This window comes from Erpetoichthys calabaricus, chromosome 8 (genome assembly GCF_900747795.2).
Source record: "Erpetoichthys calabaricus chromosome 8, fErpCal1.3, whole genome shotgun sequence".
Taxonomy (NCBI): Eukaryota; Metazoa; Chordata; class Cladistia; order Polypteriformes; family Polypteridae; genus Erpetoichthys; species Erpetoichthys calabaricus.
The window spans coordinates 177904126-177928972 of record NC_041401.2 but is presented as its reverse complement, the minus strand read 5'-3'; the positions used below and the strand labels follow the sequence as shown (position 1 = coordinate 177928972).

The 24847-nt window shown below is 35.2% G+C and overlaps 1 protein-coding gene across 2 annotated transcripts in view; it reads right to left on the bottom strand.

Annotated features, from left to right (window-relative positions):
• The window catches only part of tmem201 (transmembrane protein 201), a 104108-nt gene that overhangs the window by 9315 nt on the left and 69946 nt on the right, over positions 1-24847 (bottom strand). For both annotated transcript variants that reach the window (XM_051931426.1, XM_028807898.2), the window contains 3 exons: positions 13206-13274; positions 11386-11658; positions 1425-1562 (listed from right to left, as the gene is read on the bottom strand). In XM_051931426.1, the coding sequence (XP_051787386.1) occupies positions 1425-1562; positions 11386-11658; positions 13206-13274 (480 nt within the window). The remainder of the gene's footprint in view (positions 1-1424; positions 1563-11385; positions 11659-13205; positions 13275-24847) is intronic.

Genomic DNA, 24847 nt, shown 5'->3' with positions numbered 1-24847 from the left:
AGGACCCTAAATGAATATGTGCTGGCAAATGTATAAAAACAGCAAGTTTGTGTGTAGTTCATCTGTAAGTAAAGTTATTTCATACACTGATATGTATGCACCTAATGCAACAAAAGTATGAAATACCAAAATAAAACTACAGCTTTTCTCTTAGCTGAAATCTCTCTTCAAAAGCAGTAGCCTCAGTAATAACTGACCTCACACACAAAAATGAAAAAGATAAAAAAAAAAAAGCAGCCACTAATCTATTTGAAAAACTAAACTGATAAGCAATACATGTTTTCTTTCAGACAGGTGTAGTATAATCCAAGCAGCACATTTTAGAAAGGTCAAGAGTCGCATACCAATTGGCAATGATCTGTGACTGGATTATCTCCTGTGTATCTATATCAATAGTGGTTAGCAGAATTAAGAGAAATGCCAAATATAATTCCCACTAGCTAAGGGTCTGTATTTTTATACCAATTATTCTCTGAACATGCCACTGTCACTCAAATCCTTCTCAGGAAAATATGTGGAAAAACAATACACACAAACTCTCAGCCAAATGCAAAATGACTAATTATATAAGGGTTAAAGAATGTGAGATCTTGAAAATAGTATTTGCTTATTAAGATTTAATTGACTTACTGTGAGCAGGGCTGTGGAGTTGGTAAACAAAACCTTTGACTCCATCATTTTAATTTATGGTACCACTGCCTCTAACTCCTCTATTTGTAATTAGACAGACTACTATATTTAAAATGTTGATTGAAAGCACACAACATACAAGATGCAAGGCACTTTAGCACTCTAACCAGTTAAATTTCGGGTTTAGAATCTGAAAGCAATGTTGTGGTTTACAAACACTGAGTAACATTAAGCATAAGACTAAACTTACAAAATTAAAAAAGGGTCTATATTTCAATCAAAAGTCTAGAAGAAAAATAGTTTAATCAATGCAGTAAATGTGATGTGAAATTGTAAATATTAACATATATCACAATTTACATTTAGTCAAGTAGTCTGACTCGATACATTTTTTACAGACTCGAACTCCAGTGACCCAATAACTGCTTACGACTCCACAGCCCTGCTCATAAATAACAAACATAACTGCTCCTACATTTTCTGTTATCTACTTTCTGTCTGTGAGGGCCAAACTAAGCCATAGTTTTAACACTGGAGTGATGAGGATAAGGCAAAATTCATCTCTAGGCAGGAGGTCAGACCACAGCATGTTGTGAATACACAGGGTGACAATTAAGGGTACAAATACCATTTTGTTGAACAGGACAGTGGTTAGAATGCTTGATGTAATGTGCAAATGGCTATAGACTATGTCACTGTTTCCATAATCGGGTTACTATAAGAAGGCAATCTACACAAGATATAAAAATTAAGCACAAACAAGCATTTTAAAATAGTATTTTAAATGCACTGACCTTTATATCCAGCCGGGTGGTCCAGACTATTTCCAGTTGTTGTGTCAACAAGACAAGTGGAGGAGCGAGATGAACTTCCCTGCTTCCTCTTCTCAGGTTCTTCATAAGCACTTCTACTTTCTACAACGGACTTGGCATCTGCCAAAGAATGTAAAAAATGGGCTTCAGATAACACAGACATACAGACAGCCTTCAGTAAAGGGATTGCATCAATGCAGATACTCCTAAAGCATTGTGCATGATAATGCAAAGGCTATTTTTATAAAAGAGGAAATTTACAATTGTGGAGATGCATGACAACAATTTTAAAACGATTTAGAATACAAGAACATATTAGCCTGAAAAGTCTGTTTTGGAAAGACGCTGCACTAAAGTCTACATTGACATAAATAAATAAGTAATACTCTATATCCATTTAAGTGTTCAGCTTTATTTGAGGTTATTTATCCATTTAACAACACTTAGGACATCAATTCATCCCTCAGATCGCTTCTTGCCTGTTTGTCTGAATGATTGTTTCCCATTCATGTAAAAACAGCCGAATTGATATTCATGAAATTTTGCATGTGTGTTGCCACTGATCCAACTTCAAATACAGAAAATATACTATATTTTAAAAACTTCAAGGGGGAATAAGCAACCTAAACTCTGTGTATTATTACAAAATGGCTTAATAAAGGTGAACCAATTTCAACAACATGGCATTTCAAAAGGGTTGTGGTAGGCTCAAAATGCATCAATTGTGAACATCTGAAATTTTGCATTCATATTACCATTACGTACAACTTTAAGGCCTCTGAAAATTTCCATCAAGAAACAGGGTTGTGATATGCACAAAAACAAAACTGCATTATCACCCCTAAATGGTTCAGCCAATGATAATGAAAAATTTGACATGCAGCAGTTTCTCACATGGGTAACTGTGTCTGGGATGCTGTTGGGTCAGCAGCAGCAAAAATCTGTTTAATTGGGCACCAAATAAAAAAACAATCCAAAAATATGTTTAAGGAAGCCTTAGTATGATTTTAAATATCCCATTATTAGGAGGACAATACTGTCCTTATCATATTAACTGCTCTACAAGAGCCTTGTAATGAGGAAGCATGATTAGAAGGATATAAGAATAGGTGGAAGTTGTTATATCAGAAGAAAAAGTTTTTTTTGAAATAAAGTGAAAATGATAATAATATAATGATGATAATGATTAGAATTAGTATGCTAAGACTGGTTAAAAGAATAATTAAATGACAGTAGAAAAACTGATATGTTATTAGTGAGGTACTGTAGATAATAGATGGGACATTTGCAGTTCAGACAGCAATAACAAAAGGATCAACATAAAAAATTAAAAAAAAGTACAAATATTTGCTTTCTTGCCATAAACCATTGTATAAAAATGCCCAATCACTGCCAGGATATCCAGCTAGTCTGAATTAAATCCGTCTTGACAGCAAAACTGTTAATAATTTTCTCATAAATAAAATATAGGTTGTATGCCATATACAAAACAACCTCTGCTGTAACAAACCCAACCCTCTTATTCTATTGTCTGCACTACCCAAGATTACAACTCAGCAGAATGGAATTAAAAGGAAGATGCATTCATTTGTAGGAACAGTGCAGAAGTACAGAAGACCAAGATTACAGGCTGCAGCCTGTATTCCGTTTTCCATGCTACCAAAAACCCTCTACCAGCCCCACTCCCATCCTGGCAAAGATAGCAGTTTTTATCAGAGAGACACCTCTTGCAATATTCACACTTTCATATGCAACTAAAACAATAAAATAAAACTCTCAGTAAAATGAAATAATTAAGTGTTTAAAAACAGCCACAGACTCAAGAATGCATATAACTAATATAAGCTTTGAAGCACAATTAAACAAAATTAAACATCATTGTGCACAATTAAGTGAAATTAAAAACATTCCTATGGATTTAACAGGTAGTTAGGGGGAAACAAAACAATATAAAACTTAAGTGGAAAAGACAAAGCTGTTTCACCAAAGCTAGACAGTACTGACCATCAACACATAATCTTCCAGGATGATTATATACATTTCTCAAGATACTGTTACTTGACTTTTAAAATAGAGAAAGCTGTACCCTGCTGCAAGAGGGGAACAAAATGTTTGTAAGAAAGCAGCAAATCACCAATCATTTTATTAAAGATGTATAAAAACATGTAAGTATGAACTCTCATGGAACACTTGGGTCATTACTAATAAATTATTTTGACCACTAACCTTACAAGGTACATATGGTATTAGGCTGGCTTCTTCTGAAACCTATTCTCTAATTCTGAGACTTTAGTTGCTCCACATCTTTCACTGTAATTGTCTGATAGTGCCAGACTCCTGTTGGATTTTTCTCCAGTAAAATGGGCAGAATCACTTAGTGTAGCAAATTAAAGCTTTGTATTTTCCAAGGCAAGTTTTTACCACATTTGAACATCTTGTTTGTTTAATATTAGCCCATTACATTTAGGAAAGCCATCATGCTGTATGACGATGGATGGATACAACCTATTTGTCCGCAGGGGAAATTTAGCTTTTTACAGAAGCATAAATAGATAAATAATAAATATACACTGTTATGCAAATTCAGTGACATATAAAAATGACACTGTCTTTGTTTTGTGACCAATTACAACCTCTGCTCTGGGCACAGTCCCTTAGTAGACTGCTATAATAGGATGCTCCCCTCTTCATGATGAGAAATTAAAAGTAAATGAATAGGTTTCCTCCTGCCTGGTTCCTAACTCAGAGATCCTAGTTGAGGACAAGATTTCTTTCTTTAATATATTTCCAATTTAATTTCTTCCAAAATAGCTCCCCTGTGTTCCGCGACCAGTCAAACCTGCCACTGATGTTATTGACGATTCCCAAGTATATTCAAATGTGGTTTCTATAGAGGTGATTCAAGTATATTCACTTGATTGTAACTTATTACCAGGGTCCCAGCTTTTAAAAATAGCCAAGTCAATGCAGATTTTGAGTGGAACAATCAAAACTCAACTTTTTAACTATCAACATGACTGTACTTCAAGGTATGTGGAATTTTCTTTATCTTTCAGTTGGTTTGTGTCTGTCGATAACTTTAAACTTTCTAACTTTAAGTTGCTTTCAAAGCGGTTTTCTTCATAGCAATTTAAATTCTTTAAATACCCCAATGAATTTTAAAAACTTAACAGAAAAAATAATGCAAGCAACTTACTGTACAAAATTCAATTTATAAAAAGCTCAAGGTAAAACTTATTTAGAAGATTTGTGAAACAGTGTATAAATAGCAGGTTTTTATTTTAAAATATATATATATATATATATATATATTTTATGGGCATTTAAAATGGACTAGGCAGTGGTACTACTATTAAAATCTATTGCGTTAGAACTTCACATTTAGCCACATATAAAACAAAAGTATTTTTTCTACTCTTTATTTGTGATATAAAATATGACACCAATAATAACCCTATCCAATGAAAATAACATTGCAACTATAATAAGTATGGTTTAAAAACACTCTATAAAAATCAACACTGCAACCTACACCCACCAAGAGATTCTTGTGGTTACAGAACCCCATTTGGTTCCTCATATAGGATGCAACAACAAATAACATAAAAAGGTCTAACCCAGAGCTAGTATGTTTACTTTAGAATTGTAATGATGGGTTCTTGCCAAATTCTGAAAGAATTCCAAATAGATTGTTGCAAAGAGAAATTGACATTCTCCCATCTGAAATAATATGGGACATCCCCATTCTGTTGAGCCATGGGAGGTGGACTGGGACCTCCCCCAATACACAATCAAAACAAAAACTGTTTATCTGTGTTATCAGCATAATACAGGACACCACAAATCTTGGACAGCCTTACCCCAGAGATCACTGTTAAGGTATTAGGAGTCATTTTGTATGAGAGATATAAACACCTTTGTCCTGATCAACACCAGTAAAGTAGCAAAGTGTCAAAAAGACAAAGAAAGGTAAACCATTTTAAAGACATTTGGTTGTTCACTCATACTAAGTCTTAGGTATTAATACTTGTATTTTTAAAAATTAAAATGTTTATAATACCTCTAAGAATATAATACTGTACAGGTATTTGTCCACACTGTAAGGAGAGGATATTCATATAGACACCATCTTATTTTCTGAATAAATTGTAAGCCAATTCAGTCGTTGTTTATACATGTATGAAAGGTTTTCAAAAAAAAAGTAGGCAAGAAAATCTTGGCAGTCACAGACATGACCACAATTAACCAGAAGAAGATCAAAAGATGCTTAGAGGTCCATGTGAATATATTCAGTATATTCTAGAGGTTTTTTAATTTTTATCAGTTTCTGTAAAGAGGTTGCAAATTCCCAACACAGCTACACAAAAGGAGTATTTTCCAAGACTTAAAATCTACATTAAACACTGCAAAACTAATGCACAGATTTTCCTATCCACAAAAAAGAAAAATACCCAATGAAAATGTTAAAAAAAAGAAAAAAAGTTCATTCAAGTCACATGAAAGACTCAATAAAACAAGAAAATCATTTTTTCAAAATCAGATGTTTAAGGTTATAGTCAACAGGTCAGTTTCTCAAACATGCTATATGCGTGTTACTATAAGATGAGGAAATAAAAATGCGCATACAAGCTAAAGCTAAAAAAAGGACAAATTATTAAGGTTTAACTCAAATACAAATCCAATAGTAATCTTTTCCTTCAAGCACAACTCAATTATTCAGGCACTCTGCCTTTTAAGGAAAAATTACAGAAATGTTCAGAAGAATAGTGCTTCCTTAAAGTAACAAATTGAACTGATAACAGAAAAAGAAAACACAGAGAATGTTATCGATTCATCTTAAGTATGATTTTTTTTTTTTAACAAAATCTAAAAAGTACAACAGACAATTGCTTACATCAAAGAAAGGAAAACAATACTTTGATCACACATTTTCAATTATACCTTTCTCCAAAGTGTGTACTTAATGACATAAACAACTTTATAAAAGAAAGAGTTTTAATGAAGACTTTTCTTAGAATAGAAACCTCATTATGTGCCACACACACCAGCCTGTTTAAACAATTAAAATGATATCTGTTGAAATATAAGCATAGGTCTGCTTCTCAATCAAGAGAGAACTGGCCTTAAGATCAAGGGAAGCAATATAGAGGGTTAAATGATACAATAATTTCTGTCAGATTTTGAGTTTGAATTAGGAAAGTGAAACAACAGGGTGAGCTGAAAGTACTGATCTGGTCTTAGGTTAAGCTAGTGGCACTTATACCACTTCCAGAAATTGTAGGAAAATTATATATTTGGCGACCCTAGGACAATATTTCAGCATAGGTTCTCATTTCTAAATTATCACGAGATTGCCCCTTTTTCCGACGGAGCCAGTGCTGTACCAAAGCTTTCCAGGTATTGCAAGTTCAGAAACAATATTAGCCATTTTTCTCTCTAATTCTATTTTACTGGTACATAAAACACAAGACATTGGGCACACAAGCTTCTCTTCTGTTTTGAGTGTTCCAAAAAATCCATGTTCTTTATTACACGTACCTGCATCCTATGTAATGTACTTTCGGCTACGTGCACTTCGGTTCTAAACTCTGACATACACTGAGCCTACCCCTATGATTTTTGTCAGGGCAAGTCACACACCAGTTTGATGGAGTTGCTGGTTATGTTAGACTACTGGCGTTCACTAAAGCATGCTGCTAAAATTATGTAAACAAAGTTTGCAAGTGATTTTTTTTTTAATGCTGTACAGCAGCAACATTGTGTGTGAGAAGTAAAGTGAGGAAAGCTCAAGGAGGTAGTACTCTGTTATGTTGTGCAGTGGGTGGCAGTAGGGTGCCAGCACAGGCAGAGACAGATGCACCAGTCCAAACAAAAAGTTAAGTACTTTATCAGAATCCTCACTGCTAAATCTAAAAAACATAAGTGCAAATCCATAGAAAGACAAGAGATGAAAAAAAAAAATTCTAGATAATTCAATTATATTGCACTCACGTTGACTAGCATTAGCATTAGAAGAGAGTGAAGGTGAAGGGCACATTCTAACAGAGGAAGGACAATTTAAAAATACAAGGAAGGTGGCAGCATTTATGCTAGACAATAGTAAAGATCAAAGTATTCTAGGAAGAAAAATGGGAACTCATTACTAAGAGAAATATCCATGTAGCAAACAGGAAATGATGTTGAATTTTCAGCTGCATTCTTCCAGCAAAGCATAGCATTTGAAGGAGATGACAGTTAATACAGCATTCAGTACTGAGTCACTGAAATTACCGATGGGTTAGCTAGCCTGCACTGCAACAGAAAACTGAAAGAACTCGCCCACATGTCCCATAGAAACATAGTGTGCATCTCCAGAGAGGCACTGGAGGAGGCTAGTTGAGATAAGAGTGTCACAGTTGGACATAGGCAAAAGCTATGATCTGAATACTGTCCATGGGCATTAACTCCATAGTTAGATATGTGCAACTGTTTCCAGGGGTTTGTGGAGCTGGACAGCTAATAACCCTGAGGCTATAGGTGGGGACAAGGAACAGCAGTGGGTCACCCCTAAACAAGCAATCAGGAAGAAGGAAGTAGTGATAAGAAAGTACTCAGTTTAATGGGGTGAGGCACAAGTTTGCTCTATCAAAAGGGAGTGTTATTTGGTGTGCTGTCTTCTAGCTTAACAAATGGGAGACTTCTCTGGTCGTGTGCATAGATAGGCTCCTGACAAAAAACTGGGTGTATGCAGTATTTACTCTCCATGTTGAAAGAAATGATATTGAAGAAAAACTTGCTGTCATTTAAGCAAGACAAATTTAAAAAAGCTAGGTGCGAGTTAAGGTCTTTCCTGAAATTCTGCCTGTGCCAAATGGCAGTCCATGTAAGCTTGAGAACAACCATAACATTTAACACATGGTGTAGGAAAGAGAGGTATAGGTTTATTGGACAATGCAGCAGCTTTTGGAGTATATGGAGGAAAGTTGTATATGTAGGTTAGTCAAGGACTGATTAAGCTTGGAAAGATTGGGGGAGTGGGGACTGCAAGGATTTTAGGATAGGCAAGGAGATGATAAACTGTAATATTACAAAAATAAATAGAAAAGGTAACATTGAGATTACCGCCATATAAGGAATATGCCAAAATAAACCTGCAGCAGCTTAGTTTCTGTAATTGCTAAAATTCCTAGAGATAGGGATGGGTATGATAGGCAGGGATATGAGATGGACAAAATGAGACTGCCTCCCAAGACCAGGTGTTCCCCCAGTGTGCTAGGTGGCGATGTGCTTCTGGTATAGCTCCAGTTTGGATATCCACAGGGCTGTAAGTGAGTTGTATTCCTAGAGAGCAGCCCTGCAAGAGTCCATGGGTGATTCCAGAGGGCACTTCTGGTGGGGAGCAGTATGACCCAGAAGTGTTTCCTGGGTGCAATGTTGTGGCACCAGAAATAATCCTAGATTGGACATAGGGCGAGTCAAAATTATATTAATATTTGAATGGCAGAAACAATTTATTCACAAACATACTTCAAATATATGCAAGATGATTTACAGGAATGTCTCAACCTGTTCACCATCAATTATTCAACACATGCACTATATGTGGCACATAAATTGTCCACAAAAAAGTATATACATAGTAGTACCATTAGTGTTAACATAATTTTGAGTCACCCAATATATATATATATATATATATATTACACACACATACATACATACATACACACACACACACACACTTATAAGCAGTATGCGACTCCATAATAATTGTGACTGTATTTCTACAACCCCAATTCTGAAAAAGTTGGAACTGTATGGAAAATGCAAATAAAAACATAAAGCAGTGATTTCAAAATTCATTTTGACTTGTCTTTATACCATTTGTGATGGATTACAAGGTATTTATTGTTTAGGCTGGTCAACTTAATTTTTTTTGGGTAAATATAAATCCACTCTTGCCTTTTTGTAAATGCAACACCTTCCAAAAATAATTGGAATGGTGCACTTTATGAGTTAATAAATAAAATGATGAGAGTAGAAACAGATGACGTTCAACAAGTGACTGCTATCATCCTTTGGTATAAAGGCAGCATCCAGGAAAGGACTAGTCCTTTAGGAGCAAAAATGGGCACAGGATCTTCAGATTTCTCACAAATGTATGAGAAAATCATTCCAAATTTAAAAAGCAAAGAAAACTTTCTCAATGACAGATCAGAAGGGATTTGAGTATTTCACCCTTGCATAATAAATAATACCCTTGCAAAATAATAATAATAATTCATTACATTTGTATAGCACTTTTCTCAGTACACAAAAAGTGCTATCCACATAGGGAGGAACCGGGAAGTGAACCCATAATCTTCCACAGTCTCCTTACTGCAAAGCAGCAGCACTACCACTGCGCCACCTGTGAGAACAAATAAATAACAGTGCATAATAAAATGAATAGATTAAAAAAATCTGGAAAAACTTTAGTGTGTAAAGGGCTAGTGCAAGACTAAGCTGACTGCCAGTGATCTCAGATTCCTCAGATGGCACTGCATGAAGAGCTGTCATTTATCAATAAGTGGTATAACCACATGGGCTCAAGAATACTTTGTCAAACCTTTACCTAATAACACAATACATAGTTACATACACAAATCCTGGTTACAATTAAATTTGTTCAAACAGAAGTCGTACATTAAAAGTGTCCAGAAGTGCAATTGGTTTCTCTTGGACCAGAAGCATCTGGGATGGACCATCACAAAGTAGAAACGTACACTGTGGTTAGACGAATACATATTTCAAGTCTTTTTTTAAAGCACTGAAAGCTATGTCCTTTGGACCAGAGATGTAAAGCATCATCCAGACTGTTACCAGTCTCAAGTCCAGAAACCAGCGTCTGCACTTTTGATAAGGCATCATCACTGCAGAAAAGTATATACAGATTTTGGAGAAACATATGATGTCTTCAAGATGACATCTCTTCCATGAAAGTCCTTGCAATATTTCAGCAAGACAATGCAAAACCACATTCTGTGCACATTACTAAAAACATTGCTGCATAGGAAGAGGGTACAAGTGCTCTACTCATCTGCCTGCAGTCCTGACCTTTCAACAATTGAGAACATGTGGCGCATTCTGAAAAGCAAAATGCGACAACAAATACCACTGCATACCTTAAGACTTGTTTGAAAGAAGAATGGGGCAAAATTACACCCAAAACACTCAAATTAGTGTCTTCAGTACCTAAACATTAATGAACCTTTTTGGAATATTTTACAAGTATCAAAATCTTGTATTAGTTGTAACAACAAATAATGGGCTGCTATATTGATTTGAGGTCAAAGATCATTTACTAATCACTGATTTGTTTTTATTTGCATTTTCTAGATCATCCCACCCTGTTCCTGGATCAGGATGTAAAATTTCAGAAGACTGACCTGATTCAATAGGTTTTTAAAAGTTATAACCACTAGTCCATAATACATACACAAATGTATATAGGTTAGGCATAGCCAACCTAATGTTCTCCAGTTGAAATCAAAGTATCTGATAAATCTCAAACGAGGATCTAGAGCCAGACCTTCAATTGTTGTACTGTTCAGCTATCAATATTTTCAATGCACTTTATGGGGGATAAATTAACTCCCAGGAAAAGTTTTACAGTGTAAAACCTTTTGTTAAAATATCTTCCTTGCAAATAGCGTGAAAAAAGCCTCACAGTTGGGGTTTAGGAATGACAGTCAGTCAAAGTAGAACTGATTTGATAAAATGCCAAAAGTCCTTACATTTCTCTGTTTGACAAAGCACTTCTAAATATGTTGGAACATGGAAAACAAAATATTGCCAGAGTTAAAGCAAGGAGAAAACTAAATCACCTCTCAGACTTCCCTCTCCAATCAAATACTAAGTTTATTTAAAAATAAAAGTGTACCCTTGCCAAAAGGTTATTGGTGACATATCTTTATCAACATACCATAAGGACAAGCCATGAAGTCTGATGAGGACACATGGCCGACAGCAGCAGCAGTTGACTTATGTGAGGGTGAAACAGCTAAAGATGGATGCACATCTCCAGGTGTTGTGAACAGCTGTAACCTCTGTCCCTTTAAATTGAAACGGGCTGGACTGATGAGGGGCCGACGATAGATAGCTGAGCTGCTTGTTGAAGTAATTGATCCAGCAACAGAAGGTGCAGGTGAGGGACCAGGAGAAGATGGACGGCTTCCAGCATTTAAGGAGAAATAATCTGTTTTGATATAAGATAATAAAAGAGTATCAGAAAGAAATCCCATAAGTTAAGATATTTTTTCAAAATAATCTCTTCCTAAGAGTTTTTAAGATCAGAAAATCAACAAGTTGTTCTATTTAGCTATATACAGTAGATATTAATATCCTCAATTACTAAATCATACTTTAACTTTTCTCTTTCTTCCCCAGAGGGTGTACTCCAGTCTAAGGACCTCATATAAACACAGCTTTAGACATTGGTATTTTCTGTATTAAAACAGCATTTTTAAAGAGATTTTATCACTACACTAAATACAAAACTGTGCCATTCTCAACAGATATACAATGAAAGCATAACTGCTATTTCTGAAGACTTCTTCAGTACACGTGAAATGTGTAAAGCTTTGGAACAATGTAGAAATTAAATAATGCACCAAAAGCAAGAGATCTGCAAATGGAAGATATCAAAATATTAGGCAGAGTGTCCACATGAAATAGTGAGGCACAGTGATCCTGTGAAGTGGATGCTGATGGGTCCAACTGGATAAAAATTTGTATTAGAAGTATTTTATGTTGGTGTTGCAGAACAAATTTGGCAAATTAATTGCTGAAAGACAACAATTTTTTGCTTCCTCTTAAAGAAAAACACTAAAAATAAAATGTAAAACCAGCAGACACAGCATGCAGGAACCTGGAACTTAAAAAAAACACACACCTTCTATATTTCATAATATGTTCGATATGTTTCTGTCATTTGTGCTCAGTGGGTGTCAGGTTATTCGACTTTTGTCAAGTGTGAACCTGCAAATATCGAACATTTACAATGCATTTAACATTTTTCCTTTCAAGGACAAAAAAAAAGGCAAATCAATACTATTTCCCCTATCTAAATTTTAAAACTATTCACAAAAAATAAAGAACAAAAACTTCTTTACTAGTAATCAAATCTTTTAAACTCTTCTTTCAAGGTAACATTTAAAGAAACCAGAAACAAAAATAAAAGGTTTGCATTTTGAAGACTTGGAAGATTTTTTGTGAGTTTGCATTAGTGCCTCATGTACAACACCAAATGAGAAAAAAAAATATGCAAAAACAAGGAGGTGGGGAAAACACAACATTATGCAAACACAAAGCAGATTTCTAAAATGTATTTTACTGGCAAACCAAACAACTGCTTATATATGATCCATTGTAAAGAAGCAATATTCATACCGGTTAATTTTGACAGATTATATGAAGAGCCCTTTTACATTACAGAAAGCAAAACATGAAGACAACCATCTATAAAGATTATATAACACTAAGTTAGGGTTACGTCCATATTTGTTGGCCTTGGTTAAATTAAAATATAAGTGATAAGAGAGCCCGACTGTTGATATAGCTAGAAGAGAGAGGCATATGGAGACAAAGGAAAACAAGCCTTCATAAACTAGATGACCTCTAATTACTGCACAACTTTACAGCAAAACAATTTTCCAGTAAGACAAAAGGAAGACACACTGTAGAAATTTATATATAGTGGTAGGCAAACGAATCATAGTAAATAAAAGAACAGAACCCTCTCACCTGATGCAGTGTCTTTGTAGGGAGAAATGTGTGAGGGTGGGCGGCTTCCACTGAACAAATAGCCAGAATCTGCCAAAGAAAAAAAAAAAACATAGCTAAGTCAAATAGTATTTCTCATGCACTATGCAGCCACTTTTAAAGATCCACTTCTTTATTTCTTTCAAAATTTGTCATTTGCATTTTTAATATGTTTCAATCAATTTCTTATTCTAAGTTATCTTTTATTTTTTTGCATACTACACTGATTACTGTATCTTTTTCCCCAGTATGACGATCCTTAAAATTACACACTGTATGACTCCATTTAAACCGATGAAATTATTTTCTTCTTCAGAAAAGCAATGATGCAATCACTGCAATTGAAGTACACCAGCATTCATTAAACTTTAGAAAAAATACTTAATGCTAATAATTGTCCTCCGACGTAGACTGAAGTTCATTATTCATTTTTTTTTTTTAAAAGTAATTTTTGTTAAAAGTTAGCTCAGTAAAGTAAATATGTTAAAATGTTCCCAAATTGTTGGGAGTAATTTTTTTTGAAAAGCAGTCCTTTAGATCATTTAAAAACTCTATAGCAACAAACCTGTTCAGTGGGTGAAAGGTTATCAGCAAATGACACAATGCACTCTTTTCAGCACTATCACATGGATGAAGGACTATAGCTTTGACTCAACTTGCTATCTTAATTTTGGCACAAGCAAAAGTTTTAGCTTAGACTATATAACAGTGTTTTACTCAGGCCTTGATAACTGATTGTTAATTAATCTAGATTTAGTCAAGACTTACTACACAGAGTTAGGAAGAAAGAAAGCAATTTATTAGAGCTGCAGCTTCTTGAAAGAATGATGTCTATACCTGTTTTAATAAAAGCTGTCGGGCACTATTTTTTTTTTTTTTTTTTAAAAACGTGTGGAAAAAATAAAATTGAGAATTTCATTTAATCAAGAATACAGACCTGAAAGAAAGAATGAGAAATTATTATTCCAAATTAATGATGGCTGAAGGAAAACTAGTAGCAGTACAACATGACAAAAAAAGATATAGTATCAGGCTCAACACATTAGGACATGGAAATCTCATGCTAGGTGCATACAGCGCCCTCTAAAATATTTGGGACAAAAACATTTCTCCTCAATTTACCCCTTTGCACCAAACTCTAAAATTACAAATCAAACAATTCAGATGTGATTAAAGAACACATTGCAGACTTTAACTTAAGGGTATTTGCATAAATTTTGGTCAAAGCATGTGGAAATGACAACACGTTTTATACAATATACCCTCCCATTTCAGGTCACCTTAGTGTTTGGGACAATTAGCAACACGTGTGTTTGATTATGCATGTGTGTTTCGTTGCTTCATTAGTGCAGGCATCCTAGGTTTGCTTCCCGGGTCGTCCCTGTGTGGAGTTTGCATGTTCTCCCTGTGTCAGAGTGGGTTTCCTCCAGGTACTCCAGTTTCCTCCCACAGTTCAAAGACATGCAGGTTAGGTGCACTGGCAATTCTAAATTGTCCCTAGTTTGTACTTGGTGTGTGTGTGTGTGTGTGTGCCCTGCGGTGGGCTGGTGCCCTGCCCGGGGTTTGGTTCCTGCCTTGCGCCCTGTGTTGGCTGGGATTGGCTCCAGCAGACCCCCCAAGACCCTGTAGTTAGGATATAGCGGGTTGGATAATAGATGGATGGATAGTGTAGGCTTAAGATACATAGGCTTGCTACTTCCTAAAGACAACCTTTAGAGCCTGTTGTTGCCATTGTTCAACATGAGGGCAGGAACTGTTTCAATGAATGTCAAAGAAGCCATGATGAGGCTGATAAACATGAATAAATCATCACAGACATCAGTAAAATCTTAGGATTACCTAAATCAACTGTGTTCAATATCATTAAGATGAAACAACACACTGGTGATCTCAGGAAATTACAAAGCAACTGGTAGGCTAAGGAAGACCTCCACTGCTGATGACAGGAGAATCCTCACTATGGCAAAGAAAAAGCCCCAAACTCGTGTTCAACAGATCAGAAACAGTCTTCAGGAGGTAGATGTGTAGGTGTCAGAGACTACTAGTCGCTGGAGACTTCATGGCCTGGAATACAGAGGCCACACTGCAAGATGCAAACCACTAGTTATCCACAAAAACAAGATTGGCCAGATTACAGTGTGCAAAAAAGTACTTATAGCCTGCAGAGTTCTGGGAAAAGGTCTTGTGGACAGATGAGAAAGATTAATCTGTAACAGAGCGATAGCAAAAACAAAATGTGGAGGTATAAAGGAGTGCCTCAACATCCAAAGTGTACCATCTCATCTGTTAAACATTGTGCTTGGGGGGTGTTATGACATGGGCACATACTAAATAATAAGACTGCCTTAGTATACTTACTGTTGCTCTGTCCCAAATATTATGGCACCCAGAAATGAGTGGATCATGTATAAAAAGTGCTGTCATTTCTACATGGTGTGACCAAAATGTATGTAAGTACTCTTAAATAAAAGTCTGTAATGTGCACTTTAATCACATCTGAATTGGTTGATTTGTAATTTAAACTGTGGAGCAGAGGGGTAAATAAAGGAAAATTGTCTTTGTCTCAAACATTGGGGGTGGGGGGGAGAAAATTATAAACTGGAAGAATCTACTTTCAAGACAAATTGTTATAACTACACTATACAAACTTAAATTTCTTAAATATAAACTATAGCTTAAACAATATTTCAAGGCTTAAGTGAAACATGAAGTTATGAATCATATTATGATTTTGCAAAGCTGAACACTCTCAACAAAATGCTGTTAACCATACTAGATGTTAGTGAAAGTTTATGATAATTGGTAAATATTAATCCTGAACAGTTAACATATCTTACTATCTTAATTCACAATTCGCCAGCCTCCTCACTCACTGAGAAAGGCGACTTCGACCGACATCCAACCCCAACATTGCGGCAGGCGGCGGATTTACGGCCGCAAAAATTCAAAGAGAAAGGCTACTTCGATTAAAGCTCTAGAGGCCTGAAAGGCGATTTTGACTACAGCTCGAGGCCTAATTACGCATTCTGATTCAATTACACATTCACTCAATACACCTATATCAGATTTGTGGTGCTTATACTTATTACTATTCCACTCGTGCCCGTTTCATCTTACGTTGTCGAAATGGGCTCTTTGTCTAGTTTTGTTATATTTCAACTCCTCACCTGGTTGGAAAATATATTATTGATATCACAGCTAGCTAACACTTTTTCCCTCCAGAATAGGAAATATGTCAGAGGATGAGGAATTGGACCGGTTTCATTTTTTAATGTTATAAACCTTTAAATATACGTAAGACCTAGATTTTTTTCTACCTAGATAAATGAACTCAAAAACTTGGTATATACTGTTTGTTTTTACCGGTTCATTTGTTTTTGGAACATCCTATACTCTGATCATATTAGGTTGCAAAAAAACAAACAAAAAAAAAAAAAGATAAAACTGTACTTATTTGCCAGACAGTTACCCCAAATCCTCTAATTGCATTATCCGATGTAACATCTGATAGAACAAACTCCTGTCATAAAATGTATTGCAATATTTTTACACATTGTTTACTTACTGTCTTATCTTGATCATTTGGGAAAATCTTTACCCACTTCAATAACTTATTAGGAAATGGATGTTTCATTTTACTTAACTGGGTGGAAGGAAATCACATTTCCTCTATGAGGAATGGTTCAAAGCTGTTTTATAATAAAGAATCTGGAACACTATATACCTGTTCAGTATTTCACTATATAACACTGGACATATGTAAACTTGCTCAGTGTTTCACTACATATGAGGGACTACTTTATAACTGCTTTGGATCAGTGTATAAAATTAATATAAAATACAAATGTATGGGATTTAGCACTAATTGCACTTTTGATTGATCTGTATCCCGTTCATTGTAAATTTATTAAAAAAATATTAAAAAAAAAAAAAAAGAAAACAAAAACAAAATTAGAATGAGAAAACAGTTGATATTTATAAACTTTCACGGATGTTAAAAAAATCTGACCATGTCTGATTTTTTTTGCTTACGTAGCTCTCAGTGATCAATTACAAAGATCCACTACAGTAAATGGTCTGTAAAACAAGGTTTTAAAAAAGGTTTATATGTTAACTACAGTGCTCAATGACAACATTTTCATAAACACAACAGATAAAAAACAGGCTCTAAACTATCTGCTTCTGACAGACAGTGTGTTACTGTTCTCTAAATCTGAAGCCTTGCAAAGCTAATGTACTTCAAGGAAAAAGAAAAACTTGCTCAAAGGTTTCTACCTTCATATAATACAAGGAGATAATGTTATGTTGAAAATTATGAATCTTGGTGGCAAGATTATCCCTCCCTGAGAAAATGCTGAAACATCTCCAAATGAATAATTTTGACACAATAAAGATAAACCTTTTATAGTACTGGATTTTATAGAAAGAAAAAGAAAGTTTCTCTCAGGTCAACAGTGTGGGACATGCCAACAATGAGACTGCAACATCTGCAAATCAGAGGTCAGAAAATGCATGTATTTGGAACGAATGTGAAATATCGATTTTTTTTGGCCATGTGGAAGTGGAGCCCTGAACTCTTCTAGTAAAACTGGCTTTCCTTCCCCCAACAACTTCTAAAAAGGCATCTTTCTGCCAACCTAAGCAAAAAGAGCCTCAAGGCACAATACTCACAACACTTTGGGGGGGAAAAACGGTCTGTGAAGGATTTCTAAAAAAACACACACCAAAGAGCATTACCGGAAAAGTGCTAATATGTTTGCTGAGAAAAACAAGAAAAGCAACTTGCTTTATTCTTCAGAGCTTTAATAGAGACAGCATTAAGAAATCAGTAGGTCACAACAGCCCATAGGCCACTGGAACTATAAGTAAGAACATAGTTATACTCAAATTTGTAACCTATTCTGTAACTTGATTTTTCAGACAGAATGTTCTCCATTATAACACAGAGCTGTACAGGCTCATCTTTTAACAGGACAGTTTAGCCTGTGTGAACTCTCCAGCATTTAAGTCAAATACAGCAAATGAACTGATTTATTAGGTTTGTGCTTTTAGTCATTGTGCTCAGAAAACCTCAACTATAGGTAACTGAGTATAGCATATTATAATGGCCAGATAACCTGTAATCCCTAAAACAAATGAGAGATAAATAATATCTTTTATTAAGATATCTCCTAAACTAACCAAAAGAGCCAGATCCACTATATAGTGTTCTCTTACTTACAAAAATCTGTTCTTATATGTAAAATAAACTATAAGCACTATTCAAAATGGATACAACCAGTCACAATCAAGTAAGCTATAACCTCAACACCAGTTTAACATTCCCAATTGTCAAAGAATATACTGTAGTTAGCATGGCTAAATTACTAAAACTATTCCTGTCTGTCCCCACAGTAACGAGATCTAAATGGAAGCGAATAGACAAAATTTGTTGCAGTTGCTGTATTCCCACACTAAAATGCATAATAGAGGTAACCTATAAACCACAAACACTGGGATATAACAGAAAAGGTTTCAAATGGAATGAAGTGTTTGAAGGCGGAGATGTGTGACTTAAAGATTTCATACCTCAGTGACATATTGTGATAACATTTTTGCTTCACTGCTTTAAATTATGCCAAAATAACACAGCCCTTGTGGCTTTTTAGCATCTAGATAAAGTTTACTCAACCTACAGACAGACACACTCGTGGTACATGGAGTCCTTATCCATGCAGTATAAAATTATATTGTCAATACATTATTTTAAGATAGATGTGTGTTTCAAATCACTTTAAAGCAAGCAGTAGCTAAAAAACCATGAATACAACAGAACATAAAGCTCCATCAACACAGTAAAGGGAAATGCTGCAAACCTTTTTTTCAAGGCCGACTGACAACCTAAAAGAAAGGGCACAAGAACGGATACCCAAAGTAATAGCAAGCTGCTTCACTTGAGCTGTCTGGAGTCAAATACCTCACATTCTTCCTTAACGCGCACACACACACAGCTGCATGATCAGTTTAAACTACTACATCCAAAATACTAAAGCTCCCTCCCTTTCTCACCTATTTCATGTGGGTGCTCTTTTTACTGATGATATGGGTGCTTGTTTAGCTGCTGGGGGCATACAAAAGAGTATCGCGCTGACGTGGCGGTATAGTGACCCTAGAACAGGCCTAGACAAGATAGTGCACTCACCAGTTATTGTAAGCAGCCTATTATGGGCAAATTATGTCCTTTGACATTTTGTTAATTTATCATTGCTTTTTGTATAACCAATAAGGGCAGTTACAGTAAAGCTTCCTGTTTGATTCAGGTGTCGCATGTTAAAACAGGGTTTATTCTCTCCAACAGCCCATATATCTTCATGAATGGAGGTGGCTGCCTTTCGGCAAAATCCCACATACACGTAAGGCGTTGAAACCTCAGCCACTGGCCCACCTGATTGTGTTTCAACATACTCCCAACACAAAAAATGTCAGGCACCAAAATTCTGTTTGCATAATTTAAAACCATCTTTGCTTTGATATACTGTGTGCATTTTAGAGAAAAACAGAAAAATGAGAAAGAATCACAAGTGCTGATAATGTCACAGATGGCTGAATCATCTGGGAGTCGGGCATATACTTTTAACAATATCAAAATGATTCACTGTGGCTTTGTTTCCTATACAGCTGCTACAAGAAATTTGATTTAATTAAAAAAATATAACAGTAAATCCCTATGCAGCTTTTTGTGACAGATTCTAAACCAGTAATTGAAACATGTCACAAAAAAAAAATCTAAAGACATTCCTGTCACCTTAATGATGTATTCTATTAACTCTGCATCCAAAAAAATGGGGAGATAAAACCTGAATGGCATGTTTACTAAAACACCTACTGGGCCAAGCCTTCAAAGAATAAAACAAAAGCACTTACAACTGCTAGATTTAAAAAGAAAATCATTCCAGAATTCAGTACTGTTGCACGTTGGAGAAGAGAAAAAAAAAAATGTGCAGGCTTTGGTGTGCATGGCTAGTGAAATATGCATCTTTTGGCTATATTGCATATCTTAATACATAATTCGCCTGCCTCCTCACTCACGTCCGTCCGAAGCCGAATGCGTAGTCGTCTTCTGCGCACGTCCGAAGCCAAATGCGCAGTTGCCCGAAAAACCTTATGAGACAGACATCCAACCCCAACATCGCAGCAGGCGGCGGAATTTACGGCCGCAAAAATTCAAAGAGAAAGGCGACTTCGATTAAGGCTCTAGATGCCTGAAAGGTGATTTCGACTACAGCTCGAGGCCTAATTACACATTCTGATTCAATTACGCATTCATTCAATACACCTATATCAGGTTTGTGGTGCTTATACTTATTACTATTCCATATTGTACTGGATCATTCATCATTCAATATTATACTATAGGCCTGGAAAATTCATAAACTAACAGTACAAGCCTGTACAGTAATGAGTAAAGCGGACTACAATAATTACAAAACAACTTCTTCATTACTTATCATTTGTTCTTCATACACTGCTGACACAAACTCGTGCCCGTTTCATCTTACGTTGTCGAAACGGGCTCTTTGTCTAGTCTATACATATTCTACACTATTACATTATGTCTATAGGGTGGTCCAGATCCAACTATGCAACTTTTAATGCAATGCAATAATTGCATAATTAGATCTGGACCACCCTGTAGATCTTACATTGACATACTGTACGCCCCTTAATAAATTTGGTATCTTACAGTTATTTGACACTATACAGGTGGAATAATTTATTACAGAAGGCTTGTAACTAGCAATTGTATTTTTTCTTTGTAATAAAGAGATAAATTCAGCCACAGAAATTCTAAGCAATAGTTAAGAATGTAATATGTAGTTTATTGCTGTGCCATTGCCTTTTAACTTTAATGTTAAAAATGTTCAATTATTTTTGAGGACACACTTTCTGGCCATTCTTTTTCATCGGAATTAAAACGCCTAGTGAGAATAGTGAGAAGAGACAACCAACAAGGTATTTTCAACTGAATGCTTACAGTTTAGAACATTCAGAAATATACTTTGACAAGCCAAAAAAAAAAATAAGATCAAGAATTATTTATACCTACTGTAAAGAGGAGTTCATTTATCACTGAAAAGCAATGTCTTTAATATGATCCCAAGGAAGTCTGACACACACAACACTTGGGAGGTAAAAGACCTGGAGGACTTCTATTTAGAGAAAAGACGTCTTGTAAGAGAATAGGACTAATTGAAATATATTGTAACATGACCTACTGCTGTTAATATGTAGGTGATAAATTGATTTTCATTTGTTTGTTGTTTCAGGATAGAACTACAAACATAATCCAAAATAACCACTTCTTAATAATAATAATAATATTAATATTTTATTTATATAGCGCCTTTCCCATTACTTGTTCTGCTTTAAAAACAAAAAAGTGCTCCAACAAATTAGATATATTGGTCAGTTTGATTTAAACCTGTAAAATACTTTAAAAAGGTTCAAAACCTCCAGTTACATAAACTGTACAAAACCCAGGGATTTTAAGCTGGGTTCCTGAAGGGCCATAACTTTGTGTGAAAGATTATGTTGAAAACAAGTCTTAATGTTGAAAGAATGTTTCTCCTATTAATCTGTAACACTGGACATTTTTTAATTGCTTTTTGTATTTTTAATTTTTACAGAAAAAGCAATGGAGCAGTTTGTGAACTCTAATGCTTAAAACTTTTAAATACAACACTTAAGAGGGAGACAAAATAGCTGCCTAAGTAAGAGCACACACAAGTGTTAAATGCTAAAATGTTAGCAGAAACAAAGTTATCTTATTTTTACTTAATTCTTTACTGTTTAACCAGGTGACTAAAATCCAGAATCCTAAACAAATAAAACAGACAGAGTAAGCATACTATATAAATACCAGAATCCTTAACTAATAAATACCAATGCATTAAATCACAGGAATCCCTATGATAAACAAACTGAAGTTAGTAATTAAATAATATAACGTAGATATTGTCACACATGTGCGCCTGGAGCCTACCCTGCTGACTCTGGTTAGGTAAGCAGTTCCACAACGGGATGAGAGTGGGCACTGTCACCAACAGTATCATCTCTTTTGCCAGTAGCATCGAAGGGCCACCGAAAGACAGCACCTACCTCCACGCACATCCAAGAACTCTACCAGATGCTGACCCACGAGGAAGGAGGATATGGAATCAGAATCCCAAGCTACAAAACAATACTCTGTAAAGCAAGGCTAATTAGAGGCATTTCTTTTTTCTTGCTTGCCTATGAGTCTGTTCCTGGCCACATTAGAGTATAATTCATACTATATATACAGTATATTAAAATACATACACATACAGTATATACAGGCTCACAAATAAAAAGGCATACATTACTTAACACAGCCAAGCATAATCAAAAATATGATGCAAGTATGCATACAAATTTCAAGTATCTTTCTTTACTAATCTAGCATAGCATACTTTGGAACATCTTAAGCATTAAATGCCACAAACAAATTTCTTTAAATCAATACAGCATTGGAAAGTTTTGGAAACCTACCTTATAACATTAAATAACAAAACAAAAAAAAAGTTTTACTTAAACATTCACAGTCATGTAAATGTTTACAATGACTTTAGAAAAATACAAATATATATACATTAACATTCAGTTTTCATCTGTGCAGATACAACTTGCATAAGTTGTGAAAATTAGAACCACCTGTGATCTCACCTCCCACCCTGAACCACCCAGCATTCCACTTTCAGCTATATACCAAACGAGCTGTATATACCCAGCGTTGCCTGGGGCAGAAGTAACGTAATTGGTCAAACACTTACATATATACCAAAGTAAACCTAATCGGTCAAACAGTTACATATATAAAAAAACCGAACCTAATCGGACAAACAGCTTCATATATACAGAAGCGAACCTAATCGGACAAACAGCTAATCTATATACATAAGCAAACCTAATTGGTCAAACAGTTACATAAATACAAAAGCAAACCTAATCGATGAAACAGCTTCATATATACAGAAGCGAACCTAATTGGTGAAACAGTTATGCATGTGCAGAATGATTTTACAAACATTATGCGTGTTAACAATCATTAAAAAGAAAAGATTGAGGAACTGTTCTTCTATATGTGATGAAGCCACTAATAAGACAGATTTTTTTCAGGACCCAGCTGTTTCATAACTAAACTACTGCCACCCCAAAGTAATGCCTAATAGTGGTTTTTGGGGTAGCTGTGGAATAAAAAGGGTGTTTTTTAGTCAGTAAGAATCTGACACTACCCTTCAGTACGGGCTGAAGGGTGCCTATGTAAGGTTTTACATCCTTCCCGTATGGAAAAAAAAAACATACTAAACTTTTTTTTCATCATTACAGATAATCTCAGTCAAATCGAAGTACGCATTCTCAATTTATTTTTATCTAATTTTTACTTTTTCACAAAGCCATCCCATGCCAATTTGTATGAATAAACTTTTGCTAGAGAGTTAGCAAAAGTTTATTCATGCACATATTTTAATACGGATAATCTATCTCTAATCAAGGTTCTCATTTTCATTCTAATTTAAAATAATAATAGATACTCATTTTTTTCTTCTGTTTTAGAAAAACCAATCTATGCCACCTACGTCTTCGTCAAGTCAGCTTCATCCAGCTTCATCACATATAGAAGAAGAGTTCCTCAATCTTTTCTTTTTAATGATTGTTAACACGCATAATCTTTCTAAAATTATTCTGCACATGCATAACTGTTTGACCAATTAGGTTCGCTTCTGTATATATGAAGCTGTTTCATCGATTAGGTTTGCTTTTGTATTTATGTAACTGTTTGACCAATTAGGTTTGCTTATGTATATAGATTAGCTGTTTGTCCGATTAGGTTCGGTTTTTTTATATATGTAACTGTTTGACCGATTAGGTTTACTTTGGTATATATGTAAGTGTTTGACCGATTACGTTACTTCTGCCCCGGGCAACGCCGGGTATATACAGCTCGTTTCATATAAATATAAATTATTAAACAGTAAAATCTTCTTCTGTAATTTGCTACCGTGGCAATTTGTGTTTCTGTCCAGGATTTTAAATGACCTGTAGCTCGCAAACCGTTGCACCTATACACTTGAAATGTGGTACACATATAGTACATCACGTCTACTATCCGCTTTATGGGTGATGATTGTTTTAGTCTTTTTATCTTTATTTTATTTTATTGTACAATCAAGTCCTATCTGCGCACAGCAGGGCAGCCGTGGGCGGATGCGTATGGTGTATTCACTCGATGTTATCGTGCATTGCGCTGTCAGTGGTATTTTGATAAAAGAATTTGAACAACATATAAGAAGCGTATAAATTATTAAACAGTAAAACATTAACATTTAAGAAGTAAAGTTACATTAAGTACTACTGCTGTGCCTTCGGGTATACCTCATTTTTTGTTTGCCCATTACATGCTTAAATGTATAAATTTTTTGGTGCACCTACCCGAGAACACGCGACATATAACCGAGCGTGGGAGAAGCATGGATTTTAAACACGCGTTGAGTTGATGTGCTGGTCTCCCTCGTGAAATAACTGGTAATGTTTGACTAAAATCTACAGCGAGTAAAACGACATTA